The sequence below is a fragment of the Poecilia reticulata genome, linkage group LG1 (genome assembly GCF_000633615.1).
Source record: "Poecilia reticulata strain Guanapo linkage group LG1, Guppy_female_1.0+MT, whole genome shotgun sequence".
Taxonomy (NCBI): Eukaryota; Metazoa; Chordata; class Actinopteri; order Cyprinodontiformes; family Poeciliidae; genus Poecilia; species Poecilia reticulata.
The window spans coordinates 14,546,106-14,561,105 of record NC_024331.1 but is presented as its reverse complement, the minus strand read 5'-3'; the positions used below and the strand labels follow the sequence as shown (position 1 = coordinate 14,561,105).

General features: G+C 39.4%; 2 protein-coding genes across 3 annotated transcripts in view; both read left to right on the top strand.

Annotated features, from left to right (window-relative positions):
• LOC103464269 (cysteine-rich protein 1) overlaps nt 1–2,247 on the top strand; it is a 7,143-nt gene extending 4,896 nt beyond the window's left edge. For both annotated transcript variants that reach the window (XM_008408256.2, XM_017310894.1), the window contains 3 exons: nt 1,386–1,480; nt 1,579–1,645; nt 1,728–2,247. In XM_008408256.2, coding sequence (XP_008406478.1) covers nt 1,386–1,480; nt 1,579–1,645; nt 1,728–1,738 — 173 coding nt within the window. In that variant the 3' untranslated portion in view covers nt 1,739–2,247. The remainder of the gene's footprint in view (nt 1–1,385; nt 1,481–1,578; nt 1,646–1,727) is intronic.
• Nucleotides 2,248–5,465: 3,218 nt separating this feature from the next.
• Nucleotides 5,466–15,000, top strand: part of pi4k2b (phosphatidylinositol 4-kinase type 2 beta) — a 12,836-nt gene continuing 3,301 nt past the window's right edge. Inside the window, exons 1-8 of the mRNA XM_008408268.2 lie at nt 5,466–6,041; nt 10,317–10,468; nt 10,759–10,839; nt 11,058–11,177; nt 11,861–11,992; nt 13,546–13,699; nt 13,923–13,987; nt 14,147–14,249. Of these exons, the coding sequence (XP_008406490.1) occupies nt 5,684–6,041; nt 10,317–10,468; nt 10,759–10,839; nt 11,058–11,177; nt 11,861–11,992; nt 13,546–13,699; nt 13,923–13,987; nt 14,147–14,249 (1,165 nt within the window). The 5' untranslated portion in view covers nt 5,466–5,683. The remainder of the gene's footprint in view (nt 6,042–10,316; nt 10,469–10,758; nt 10,840–11,057; nt 11,178–11,860; nt 11,993–13,545; nt 13,700–13,922; nt 13,988–14,146; nt 14,250–15,000) is intronic.

The following is a 15,000-nucleotide window of genomic DNA, read 5'->3' as shown; positions in this document are numbered from 1 at the left end:
AGCAGCTACCCCCTAAAACTAATCAAAATGCTTGGGCCAACGGCGGACTGATAATTAGCCTTTTACGTCACTTTAGAGGAATTCTGATCCAATCTTCTTTGTTGGACTTTAGCGATACTGGAGGCGTTTTGAGAATGAAAATCCCTCTAGTCGTGCAACAGCATCTAATTTAAGTCTAGGCTCGGATTCCTTCATTTTTTTCCCCCCAAACCTTTCATATGTGGACTTGTTGGTGTGTTTCATATGGGTTTCTTTTCCTGAAACGTTTTAGAACAGCTGTAAAATAACACACTCCTTCCAGAAAGTTCCACTTTTTATCTTGTCAGTCCACAGAATGTTTTCTTGTAAGTCTTGGGGATCATTAAAATGTTGCTGGAGGAAGGGGGGATGGGCTTTTGTCTTCTTTTTGGTCAGCTGTAGTTTTGGCCCATGGATGCCATCTCTTGGTTTTAGCTCTATATGAAGCTGTGACTTTAGCCGAGTCACAGCTTCACTGTAAATGTTCTGCGTCCTTTGGAGAAACTTTGGTAGGCCGGCAACTCCTACCAAAGTAGTTTGTTCTCTTTGTTCTCGTCTGTTCTTGAATTTCTTTAAAAATCCTAGTGATTTTTTTTTCTTTTTGATATCCTTTAGTGTTCTTCATGTTGTCAGACAACTTCTGTTTCACTGATTTTTTTATCGTACAGTACAGCCATTCATTAAACGCTGTGGATGTGGCTCGGAAAACCAAACCAGAAAATTGTTGTTGATCGCACTTATTTTATGACTTCCCCAAAAAAATGCAACTGCATTTTCACATAAGGTTACATATGACTGAAAAACAAACAAAAAAAAAAACAGATTAAATTTGTAAAGGGTTCAAATAGTTACTAAGACCTTGTATTTAACCATTTTTTTCCAACCCAAGGATATAAGCTGTATGTAAAAAAACTAAACAAACTTACACTGACTGTCTTAAGATATCACACTTTTTTCACCAAAATGTTTAGTTTAAATATTTAGTAATGATTGTTTTTTGTGACTGTCAGTGACCAACTTTTACTTATTTATAATCAGTTTTTAAAAAAATATTTTATGCACATTTGGAGACACTCCAAATCTCTGCTTCTTAGAAGTTACATGCTCTATTTTGGATATAGATATTTTACCAAAATGTTATGTTAGAAGACAATGAGGCAAGTTTTTTTGTTTAAAAGGTAGATGTCCAACAAACATGCATATCAAGAATTACAAATTGTTTTGTCATCAAAAGCTGCGCTAAAACTGTTCTGTATTTAAAGCAAGTAAAGGCAGATTACATGTGTACAGAAACAAAATACGTTCCACTTTAATAGTAAAGATGCATAAACTGCTCCTCATTTAGCTGCTGTTTGTCTTTGGCTCAGGGGAGAAGAAGAGGTCCTTAGGGAGGGACTACCATCCTCTATGCCTGAAGTGCCAGAGGTGCAACAGACAGTTGACAGCTGGCCAGCATGCTGAGGTACATAAGGAAGATAAATGAGACTAAAAAATGAAGAACACATTCTGACTAAGTGAAAATGACGACACAGTAATTGTGTGCTGATGATTGCATTGCAGTACGACGAGAAGCCGTACTGCACACACTGCTACATGAAGATTTTTGGCCCGAGATGTACACTTTCAGGTCACACTAAGAACACACACGCACACAGTGGCGCATGCATGATTTCTGACTCTTTCTCCCATGTTTGGATTGTTCCTCACAGGCAACAGGTGAAGGATGTCTCCACAGGAGCAGGAGTGGCGCGTGGTCTTCATCGCCCAAAACCAGACGGAAGCACAACTAGTAAATACTGACATCTAAGACGAGGCAGCTGCAAAGCCACAAAATGTAGAGGCTTTAATGATTAAACAACGACGAGCGTAATTCTAATTATTGTTCTCTTTAGGAATTGAATATCTATGAATAAGGGATGGTTACTTGAGTTTTATCATACTGATTGTAAATTTTAACGGGTTTTTTTGCCTTACATTTTTAGAGCTTTGCGACTGTAATTTTTTTTTTTGTATCTGCAATGATATTTTTGGTTTTGCAATCACAAGTCAATAATGCTGTGCAAACTATTCATATATCCACAAACCTCAATGTATTTTATTAGATTTAATGTGAGGGACCAACACACAGTAGTATATAATGGTAAAGATGAATAGAAATTACACGCTGTTTTTGTGTAATTTATAAAAATGTAATAAAAATGTGGAAATAAAGTCCTATATGCAACACTTTGCCAGAGCCCACTTAATTGGATTCAGGTGTTCCGGGAAGGCTTTGGAGGAAAACATCAGACAGGTCAGTGAGAAAGTTGAAGAGAATTTTAAAGCGGGGTTAAAAAACAAAGAACAAGCTTTACTAAAAGAGGAGTGTCCAATCCATTATCTGCAAAGTGAAAACCAAAAAAAAAAACAAGTCCAAAATTAAGACTATTCATGTTGGGAAAGGTTTAATTGATTACTAAGCATTGATTTGAGAAGCAACCAAGAGGGCCCCATGCTAAGAAAAGAAAAAGAAATTCAGTTTTCAGTTTGCCAGAAGATGCTCTGTTTGAAGGGGAACAAAGTTGAACTTTTTGGACTACATGGAAAAAAAAAAAGTGTACCAGAAAGAACTGAAACTATGCCATCGCTACAATGAAACGCATGATTATTCATGTAAGGGTGCTTTTCTTCAGCAGAGAAACCGGAAACGATGAGAAGCTAGATGCATAGACGTAGGCTCATGAGTGAGTGGGGCCGAGGTTCACCTTCCAGCAGGACGAGCACTCTAAACATACACCCCGAGCAACAATAAAAAGTGGTTTATATTACTTGAAATCCACAATTTAGTCAACAACTCACTAAAGTCAACCGAGAATCCGACATTGATGTTCACTCTCCCTCCTCCAATCCAGAACTGGTAGAGGCACACACCCAGTTCTAAACATCGATGTTTGTACTTGTAGCGTTACAAAATGATATTAAAAAAATCTTCAATGGTTATCAATACTTTTGCAAGCCAACATACATGCGTCCGCCTATTTGGACATGCGGTGCAGCTAGATTCACTCAGACACACTCCAATCACAGATAAAGCCCATGCAGATGAAAAATGAGTGGAGCTGTAGGGCTCTTCCTCTCTCCCTCATCAGGCAGCCAAGGGGGTGAAAGAGGGAGGAGGATAGAAGCACGGGATGGATGCGGGTGGTTGCTGTTGGCAGGGTAAACCACATCTTTTGCCAGCAGAATCTGCTGGAATGAGCGCTACAGGGGAGGGAAAGACAGGTCTCTCACGCTCTCACGCACACATGCATCGGAGCGGCCGTGTTCTCACTGCTGCAGGGGCTTGTCACCCAGTGGTGGCTGAGGTGCATACAGCTTAGAAACACCATCCCTTCTCGAGAAAGGGAATAGTGTGCTGGTGTCCTCACCTGTCAGGGGACATATTTCCGGTACTCACCCATGAAGGAGGAAGGGATATCGAACTGAAGAAGGCATAAATGATTGAATGTGAATAAAGTAATAAGATTAGACCTCAGAAACAATAAAATAAAAAGCTATCAGTCATGTTTTATTACTGTCCATCTCCCTCTTCTATCTCCTCCTTCTCTCCCCCCTTGACTCCTTCACCTCCAAACCTCATACCTTGATCATTTGGCTGCTGTGTTACCAGCTGGCTGGCTGCTTATTTGCATGAGTTCCAGCTAGCCTGCCTCATTAAAAAAAGACAAGCACTTGGTGAAAAGGCTGAGTTTTAGTCCTGACCCACACATTAGTTTGGTTTAAAGAAGCCAGGGCATCTTCTAGTCTTTTAAAATGCTATGGAACAGTAGTTCTCCAGACTTTAGTCTATACTTTCAAAAGTTTTTGTGAAGCATTTTGGTTTCAAATGGCCCATAAGGGATGAACAAGTTCTGTAAGTATGCACAAAAGAGAAATCAATGCCAAAAAATACATATTTAGTTTTAATTTTCACCTAATTAAATTAATTGGCACAAACTCGTTATAAGAGTTTGTGCCACACCAACACAAGTGGCCACCCATTTTAGTTATCGAAATGTCAAAATATGACAGCTTAAACAGACAAACAAAAAAATCGGAACAAAATGGCTGATCATAAAAATCCGATCAGATAAGCCAATATTTTGTCCACAATATATCCATGGACGATTTAGGAAATTGGACAAATGGAACTTTGAGAGGAGCATCAGACCTGAAGGGGCGTGAAAATGCAAATAACAAAACGTTCAAGTGGTGTAAATACTTCTGCACAGTGCTGCACATATTCAAGTTTTGTTGGTCTTTATGCTTAAATGATTAATGGATTACAGCTAGGTGCCGTGTCCATCAATAAGGCATCTAAAAATAGTCAGAGAATGGATTTAAATTTTAGACCCTGTTATAATGTGGAGCTAGTGAGAAAGACCTAATGGTAGAATCAGTCACAGTGTCCATATGTTCTTGAAGCTGAACATTGAACATGAACATGTTCTTGAAGCCAAACATTGAAAAACACTGAAAAACATGATTGCCTAGATAATGAAAACAAAAAATCTACAAAAAAAAAAACTTATGGTTTTATGTATGGTTTCACTTGTGTATCAACGTCGACATCTACTGGTCAATAATGTAACTCGCTTTCAATGAGATTGCTTTGCCAATGACACAAATATGGTAAGCTATTTGTGCACATATTTCGTATATATCCTTACAATCGCCTCCGTTTTGATCAAGTTGTTTCGTTCACATGTAGGGGTTTTTAACACCAATTAACAAGTATGTGATAATCGAGGATGACTGTGCCAATGTTATGATCATTTAGCTTAGCGGAGTTTCTACTAGAAAATAACTACTTTGTCCATCCATCCATCCATCCATCCATCCATCCATCCATCCATCCATCCATCCATCCATCCATCCATCCATCCATCCATCCATCCATTTTCTTTACACCCTCGTCCCTTAGTGGGGTCGAGGGGGTTGCTGGTGCCCATCTCCAGCTAACGTTCCGAGCGAGAGGCGGGGTCACCCGGGACAGGTCGCCAGTCTGTCGCAGGGCAACACAGAGGCACACAGAACAAACAACCATGCACACACACACTCACACCTAGGGGCAATTTAGAGAGGCCAATTAACCTGACAGTCATGTTTTTGGACTGTGGGAGGAAACCGGGGTACCCGGAGAAAACCCACGCATGCACAGGGAGAACATGCAAACTCCATGCAGAAAGACCGGGACCGGAACGAACAAACGTTAAATAAAAAAATTTAAAAAAGTAGCTGAATAATTTTACAAACAACTTGCTATAATATCGAAGAAACTTCAGAACTGAGTTAAGTTATTTTTTACACTTGTGATGCTTATAAAGTGAAAAGATAATAAACAGATTCGTTGTAATATTAGATACCTCGAATTCTGATGTTCTAAATAACCCCTGAAGGCATCTCCGACCTACGGCCATACTGCACATGCGCAAAGAGGTAACAAGGAAGGAAAGGAAAAGGCTTGACGACGGATTATGTTGGCACACTGGTGAGCGAAAGCAGCTGCTATCAAGTGATAACGTTTAGGGTTACGTCCTCGTCCAAACATGTAATTCGTTTTAAAATGAACGATTAATAATTCGAAGAGAAGAAACTGTAACCAATCCTTCAATTAACTGTAAAAATCTACAAAGAAGGAGCAAAAATGATGTCAGAGTGCGATCTTACAGAGACTGAAAGCGGCTTGCCTGTGCTGGACACCGGGGCGGTAGCAGCAGTGCCCGAACTGGAGTCTAACTTTCACTCCACAGGACCCTCGAATGTATCATTTGACAACAGCCGAGTAGGACTGGGGTTTGCGGCCAATCCTGGAGTCGCGGTCCGTATCTCGGACTCTCGTGAGAGCGTCTTGACCGAGCTCGAGACGGACGGCTCCGGCGAAGAGGCGCTGTTGTTGCCCTGCTTAGCAGGAAGCTCGACGTCTCCGAAGGGAGCCCGAGACAAGCGGAGAAGACGGAACAGACACAGCTCATCGTCGGATAAAGACACCTTGGCTTCCCCAGGTAATTATTTAGATTAAGTGACTTAAACGTAGTTCCCACATGTTATGGAAAACTAGAAATGTCGTCCTCACTCCGTGTCATATGGTTGTTCTTTACCCATAGGAAAGTGCTACTTAAAAAAAAAAAAAAAACGAAAGATAACAGTGAATGCATCGTGGGCAAATCGATGTAATGTTAAGCAGTCACTCAGAAATATTGATCTAGAATCATTCTACAGAGCCCTTTCACGGGATTTTAAAGGCCCGAGAGAGGAAATGTAAACTTCGGCAACATGTAATGCTATCTTATGCATTTCCATTGCTGTTACGTCAAGACATTTTAAAGTTTCTAAACTTTATTAAAAGTGTCCTCTTGAATTCATTGACTAATTGGCTCATTGCAAATCCTTTGGGAGCTGATTATAACTACGTATCTAGCACTTTGCACCTTTGAACTGATCTTTTCCGTTCAAAGGTGCGGAAAATAACTGTGTTATTAACCTGTAAATGATGTCACATTAAAGATAATTTTTCGTTTACTTATGTAACGTTTTGTGGGAGCTTCGTGTTTATGATACCAGAACATGTTGCGTGAGCAGATAGGTTGTAAAAAAAAAAAGAAGAAGCTGGAATTCTACAAAATCAAAATACTACAAGGCACAGCATGGCAAAAAGATTTCATTTTGTTCTCATGGTTTAAAAAACATTTTTGATGAGCTGTCAAAAAAATTGCTGGAGTGACCATAGATTTATCTGGCTGATTGGTGCATAGAGTTAACAAACTGTTCCCTTCTGCAAATGTAAAGCTGTTTCTATGTCAAAAACATAAACAGTGAGGATATGCAAAGTCAAGGAACATCCTCCCTGTATAGGAAACGCTATGCTTGTGAAATGGAATGGTATAACATAATATTCTGCAAAATAAACACATACAAATATTAAATTTATTCAGCATTCTGGCCCCCTCCACTCTCTGTTAGCGTTAGCATACTAGCTACTATAGATATTCATCAGATGTGGACAATTTAGATGAGTCCCTCAAACTGTCCAAATATAATTTTGTGCGGAATATGAATGAAGAAACTTAAAGAATAATCTTCTACCAAACAATTCATCCAGGCAGTTCTTTGCAAATGTTTCAAAGACTACTGCAACCTGCAGCCCGGTGCGGCTCTGCTTGGGGTCTATTCTGTGTTTTTGCTTAGGTCTATAAGTGGAAAGCAAAATTACAAAGTTGGAACTACAGATGCACTAATTAGAGATTTTATATACAACTTCCGTTTACCCATTTTATACATTTCTGTCCTGCTGATACTGTTTTTTAGGCAGCTCCGATTTCTATTTTAGAGAAAATTATCTTTATTTCTACTTAATTGAATTATCTTAGCAGTGCATTGTTTCAAATAGATTATAGCTCGTTTTAGCCAATTCAAACGTCCAGCTTTCTTGACCTGTTGAATCCAATTTTGTTTCAAGGACTATTGGTCATAAAAGAGAAAAAATGTGATGCAGTGTTTTGAGAGAGGTAACATTTTTGAGGACTCCTGGAAATGAAATGATTTGTTTATCCATCTTAGCATATTTCCTTAACTTTCATCAGGTTTTGTTTTTACTGAAAACAAATTGCATTGAAAGCACGTTCCTTCAGCTCAGGCATTTCTTTAGTTTTTTTTTTTTGGCAGTAGGGGTCCATAGTGGCCGTGTTTAGACAGGAAACGGGCACAGGAAGAAGCAGGCGTGCAGTAAAAGTCCCAGGGTCGGGATTCAAACCCTTGACAACTGCTTTGAGGACTAATATACTCTGTATATATGGAACACGCTCTACCTCTACACCACCACCCCGTCAGCATTTATAGATCAAACCAGTCCAAAATGAATTGAACAGAGTCTGACACAGGAGGAAACAAATGATAAAACATGATGCAGTCACCATGGAAGCGGCACATTCAATTTTTAACTCGCATGATACTGCCCACCTTGTTTCTTTGTGTCATTTTTTTTTATTTTTTCAGTGCTTGTTATCTCCGATTGTTGGAATCTATTGTTGGACCCTTTTTAATCAGGGCCAGAAATCTAGGCCACAGGTAGAGAGAGATTGAGCCTCAAATGGCAGGTCTCTGTGTCCCAATTTCTGTGTCCTTTTAACACAAATGGGGTGTAAATTACAACATCGCTCTATAAAGTTACTTCCTGTAACATTTACTTGCTTGCTCTCATCGCTGACTTCTGCATGTGGCTCAACTCGAGTTGCAGCAAAATACTAAAAGCAGAAAATGGTGTTTTAATTGTGCTTTTATTTATTTTTTTTATTCTGGTGTCCTGTGCTGACTCAGTTCCACTAACGATCTTATTTTTAAGTGCTGTTTTTTTTCTTTGTTTTGTTTTGATGCGTCGCTCTTCAATCTGGGTCTCCTGCACTCCGCAAAACCTGCTGCAAGCAAAGGAGCTTTCCATTCCCTAAAAACTGAGCTGGACGACTGAGAGGCTGTTATCAAATATGCATCAGGCCACTTTGCAGGCCGACTCACAAATAGTCTGTGGCGCTGCGTTGGTGCTCTGTGCTGAAAACGTAAAGATAGGCGAGAGAGAGTAAGTACTTCAGCTGTTCCACGTTCGCTCAGGCTTTCTGTCAACTGAAGTCGGTAGAAAAGAGATTAAACAGGAGAAAAGCTTTACTTCTTTCTGCTGTCAGACTCTGGAATGATATAGTTTTAGACTTTCAACGCAAATGCAGAGCAGGAAGCTTTCATCCTTGAAAGATGGCAGCTAAATATATGGACCGAACATCTTTCTACAGTAGTTTTAAAACGAGAGTGAGATTTAAATTCCTTTTGTAGTTGTCACATGACCAAACAAATTCCACGTGGCTGTGCGCCACTTTCTACTTTGACCTGTGGATGAATCAGTCTTTCTTTGATTTCCTGCATGGTGTGCAGATCAGTTTTACTGGTGACATTTTATTTAACACAAATATTAACAGATCTTTTCTCTGCGTTATCTTTTTTTTAAAATTGCCACCTGCTTTGTTTCTTCAAGTAAACTAGCGTCAAAGTTATTGCTTTTTTTTTTTTCTTTCTATATTTCTCTAACAAATGGCTGGTTAAGTGTTCGCCCTAGTCCCTGCATCTGCTCTTCTCTGTCCGGCATCTGTTCCTTTCTTTTCTCCCTGCATCATGTTGTAACACAGTGTGACTGACGCAGAGCGCACACAGCCTCCCTGTCAGCTGACTGTTCTGCTTCTCGCAAGCCGAAGAGGTAGGAACGTGTCGTGTCATGTGAAAGGGGCCTTCAACGGAGGAATAATTAGCAGGGCATATTAACCAGAGAGACTTTGCAAACAGATCTGTAAAGCAGCTGAAATATCTTGCCAGGTGATGAAATGATTCATCTAGATTTGTTGCTTTAGATTGAGAAATGTCTGTAGTTCAAATCCACTTAAGTAGATGCACGTGCTATTACTTTCTGTGACTTGGGCAGCAGAACGTGCTGTAACGTTACAGTAACTGTGGCTTTCAAATACCAATAACGCATTTAATACAAAACTTGTCATAATCAAGTGTCTCTGTCAAGTTTGAGCTAAATTCTCCACATAATCAGCCCATTTACTCTTGGGTTTAAAACTTTACCACAGTAATGTGGATGTTGTCTGTAACAGCTGGTCATACTCTATCTGTTGAAATGAGTTTCCCCACAAAAATGTGTTCTTTGGTTGTAATGAGTCAATTCAAGGTATTTCAACACATGAATGGCTTGGAAAGAAGCTAAAATACTTAACAATTACAATTAATAATAAAAGTTAAACATACTGGTAGAATGTTTTCAGAGAGCTTGTACAAATAAATTTGTTTGATAAGACGTGGATAACACGGTACATTTTGTACAGAGGATGCATAAAAAATTAAGTCAATGGTACAAGGATTTTGTCATCTGATAAACTTTATGCTCACAAACAATCCCTGCTGTTGCCTAGTGGGTCTTGTCAGCTTGCTATCCTGCTTGACCTTTTTGTCGTTCCCCAAACATGAATCTTGTTGTGTCATTTTTGGTTTTCCATCCCTTAAACCCTAGATTTCAGTTATTTTCCTCAGGCGATAAGTGGATTTTTTTATTTGTTCGATTTATACATTCTATATTTTAAAGTTGTGCAGCTCTAAAACATAATATTTGGCCATTTTACGACATGGATAACAAGTTCTACGAAAAACCCCTTCATTTGTTTGAAGTTATTGAAGGAAAATGTAACATGTTCCGTGTTTGCTGCTCATAGAACAACTTTTTGTTGCTATTTCCCAACCAGGTACAAATAGTGGGGACTTCAACCATTTTCCAGACGATCCAGAGTTTGCAGATTTCATCCTAAAGGCAGAACAGGCCATTGAAGGTGGTGTTTTTCCTGAAAGGATTTCCCAAGGCTCCAGCGGGAGCTATTTTGTCAAAGATCCAAAAGGGGTACGGTTAGTCATTTTTCTCAGAATGCCAAAAACACACAAACATTTACTGCACAAAATTCTAGGATATTGATCTATGAGTTGTTAATTATTATTAACTGAGTCATGTACTCAACTGTCATTTTTTTCAGTCACTTCACACTTTTTCCCCCCCTTTTCCTTTTGAAAAATCATGAAACTGAAATATAGATTTTGTCTTTGAAGTTGTAATTTTCCTTATTTGACAGGTAACAAATGAGTCTCAGCTGATCTTTTTGAGCATAAACTTAATGTTGACTTTTATCTCTGCAGAAAATCATTGGAGTTTTTAAACCAAAGTCAGAAGAACCTTACGGTCACCTGAACCCAAAATGGACCAAATACTTTCACAAGGTAAATTGTGTGCCATGGCATAGGTTGTTATTGATTTTGAAGAGGAAACAGAGACACTTGTGGATTTAATTTGCAAACTTTTCTACAAAGTTTCGCTTTAATTTATTGGGTTTAGTTTCGTTCTTTTGATAGATCATGATGCATCTGTGACTACAGTCGCATATGAGGCATTTTTAACCCCCTGCAAACGTCTTTCTGCGTCCTGTTTTTGTCACCAGCTCTGCTGTCCGTGCTGTTTTGGCCGAGGCTGCTTGTTGCCCAATCAGGGTTATCTGTCAGAGGCTGCAGCCTCCCTGGTTGATACGAAGCTCGGCCTTGGAGTGGTGCCCAAAACAAAGGTACCTCTCGCAGTGCGCTATTATCTCGGCGTCATGTGCCTGAAAATATGGGTGCATTTTCAGAATGGTAGGGTATCATTGAAAAGTTAAATATTTCAGTAATTCAAGAAAGAAAAAAAAAAGCCTTTACTCACAGAGACTTATTTCAGTAATTTACCTCTGGTCTGATGGTGATCATTATGGCTTGGTGAAAACTCAAATTTTAGTTTCTCAGAAAGTTGTATTATTACATAACAAAAAAACAAACAAACAAAAAAAAAAAACGATAACATTCCACTTCCTCCTGACACAATCTGTGTAGTTTTGGTTAGATGAGCTTGTAGACCGAGCTACGTTCAAGTCCGAACTCTGACTGGGTCGCTTCCAATCACAAGAAATATATTTATCAAATTAAAAAAACCTAAAAGGTTGCTCTAAATAGAAATCCGCCAAGGGGTATAAATAATTAGAGATTAACTTGATATAACAAATAAATGTAACTTTCTGTGTACATTTGCTGAACTAAATGAATGTTTCAATGAAATACAAAGTAAGATGAAAAATGTATTTTTTTTTTTGTCAAAGCCTTGTCATGTTTTAACTTTTTCAATCTATTTTTCAAATAAATTTGATTTGTGTTTTATTTTTGCTTTAAGAAATGCTTTCTGCTGGTGGTCCAGGCTAAACATATTTCTCGCATTCAGGTGGTGTATTTGGCCAGTGAGACATTCCACTACAGCGCTATAGACAGAGCGAAGTCCAGAGGGAAGAAGTACGCCTTAGAGAAAGTCCCGAAGGTGGGACGACGCTTTCACAGAGTGGGCCTGCCTCCTAAGGTAACAAACAACTACGCCTGTCAAAACATTTTACTTTCCTGATATTAGCATGCTTGTTTAGCGCCAGTTCTCTGCGTTTTCGCCACCTCAGGCGCTGACGTTGCCGTTAAAAAGTGGTGCCGTCTCGGCGTCAACTCTTTGCTGGGCAATTTTGTCGGGAGCCGGAAGCAGACAAATGACAAATCAAAATGTTAAAATCTATGTGTTTAACACAAGTTTAGTTTTGTTTTTTATCTGCATAAATTCACACACAAAAGCTAAAAAAATTAGAGCTTTAGCAGGATTTGAAATATTAGATTAAGGAGCTCAAAATAACACGACGTCCATGTTTCTCTTCTTTCGTTTTTTTTATTTTGACCTTCCCCTCATGGAGGTAAAGCGAATAACTGAACTGCTTACAGTTGCTGTGTTGTATGAAACCCTTAAACGTGATTTCCAATTCAGTTTGTTAACAGAATCCTGTAATATTGTTGATGTTAATAGATCCTGTTCTCAGTGCTGTTAAGTTTTCTGGTACTCAGATCAGGAATTGGCTTGTTGGGATTAAATAGCCTTAATTTGATCAGTAAATGATATTGTTTGATGAGTTCAGCTTCCATCCTTCACAAATACTCAGTACCGAGAGAGGATCAAACATTAACTGGATGATCTGCTTTTATAGTAGTGTACAAACTGCTACTTTTACCCTTTAATTTCTTTACATTTTATATATTTATACTTTATGCTGTGAGCGCTCGAAAGTCAAACTCACATTCCTAGTTTGGACATACAATCTTGGCCGATGAAGGTGAGTGGTTCCGACATTGTGATGTGTCAGAATTAGATCAATGGTTTTTTTGACAGAGCCGAGGTCGAGCCGGCTCCGGCACCAGCCAGGTTTAACCACTGGAACCACTTTTGCAGAAAAACCCTAAATATTCTCTGGGCTTAGAAAAGGTTGTGATGCAAACTGCAGAGGATGGCAGAATAATGGCTGACCGCGTTGTACTTCTATTCCTGGACTAAAAGGGTCCTTTCAAATAAAAAGGTCAGAATTGAATGTGTTGGATTACTTGCATTTCTTAAAACTCCAATATGTAGCTTTTATAAAAAATATGTTTTTTACAAATGTCAAGCTGTCAGTATGTCCTAACAGTATCAGGCAGATAATCTGTGAAAAAATCCAGCTCCCTTGACTCCTCCAAGAAGCAACCAATCATAGTCAGGAGGAGGGTCTTTGCAATGTCAATCATGCTTGTGTACTCATCGTGAAGAAACAACCTAATGTTACAGGAAAACTACCAGTTTCTGATGTTCACGGCCTTGGGGGAGGAGCTGTAGCGCAGCAGAGAGTCACCTGTAAGACGGGCTCGTTCATATCAACAGGCTACGTTCACAATTTTTCTCAAAAGAAAAGCACCCAACTTCTTTCAGGTCTTTGTTGCTGCTTTCCCTCAGTTCATCACGTCATCAGTGAGCTTCCTGTTTTTATAAGCTGAACTGCTGCCGCACACTCAAGCATTTAGTTTATTTGTTTTGCGCGAAGACGTCACGTTCCGCCTGTTTGTTTGCAGGTGGGCTCGTTTCAGCTTTTTGTGGAGGGTTACCGCGAAGCCGACTGCTGGCTGCGGCGCTTCGAGGCCGAACCTCTGCCGGAGAACATCAGGAAGCAGCTGCAGTCCCAGTTTGAGAGACTGGTGGTGTTGGATTATGTCATCAGAAACACAGGTGAGGGTGTTTGCCTTGATGCAGTGGAGAGCGTTTTGTTACATTTCCTATTTTTACTTCTCTTAGTTTAATTGTTTTGAAAAGTCTACTGACCCTGGAGGATAACTGTTGCTTCAATTGTCAGAGTTCTTTAAACTTGGAGCTTTAAGTTGTTGTCTCCTTATGTGCTGCAAGCACTTGCATCATCCAGGCATATGCAATATTCTGTTTTCTTCCTCTTCAGATCGAGGAAACGACAACTGGCTCATCAAGTATGAGAAGCCAGGAGAGGGAGACGAAAGTGACAAGGTATGCCGCGTTAGTAGTAATGCTTCATCCTGGACGCAGTTATGCTACAGCCAAAGTAAAAGCGGTTATCGGTCATCATCAGCCGCATGTTGACCAATGAGTGTTATTAATTAGCTCAATTTAACTGTGTGACGAGGCTGTTCTCGACGGTCGTTTCAGGACGCTGAGTGGTCGGAGAACTGCACAGATTCCTGCATCAAGATAGCAGCCATCGACAACGGCCTGGCCTTCCCCTTTAAGCACCCAGATGAGTGGAGAGCATGTATGTCTGAAAACTTCTGTGACTTGTGCCTTACTAAGTCCATCTTTAACCTTAACTGTTTGAAAGTCATAATTATAATGCCAATTAAACAGAACCTATCTTGCGGGGATTACTCATTATGTTTTATGTTAAAGAAATTTAAAGACAAGTTAGCCAATCTGTCAGAGAAACTGCTCGACATTTTGTCAAATGTCTCACTTACCATAATCTGTCTGCTTGTAATCAGAAACAGACGGCAGATAATTAGCTTAGCTTCAGCTCTAGACAAAGGAGGAAATCATCCGTCTTCTTTCCTCTAAAGCTGATATTTAACTTGTTCAAATTCCCCCTCTCTTTAGTGTTCTGTTTTCATTGCCCTACTTAACAAAACAAAGTTTAATCAGCGATTGTTGCATTCAATTTTTTTGTCTTGATGATTGGTTGCATTAACATTCTTCTTCTGAATTTCATGCCTTCATATACATCTTACAGTTTTACTTGGTTTATGTTTTTGTGTGTTTGAGTTTTGGCGACAAACTTCTCTATGCTCTACCTGCAAAATTCACAATGCAAAACACTGTTGTGCTACGCCTCACTGCAAAGTGTGCAAAGATATACTGACACTTAGGACAGCTGTGAAGGAGAATGGCTCCTGGTTTGGTTGCTGTCTGATGTTGGCTGCCATCCAAAGTTGTATGCTAATGAGGTTTTCAGGAAACAAATCTCTGTTCTGAACCTTGTAGTTTCTTGCTGAAGGAAAAAAAAAAAAAAA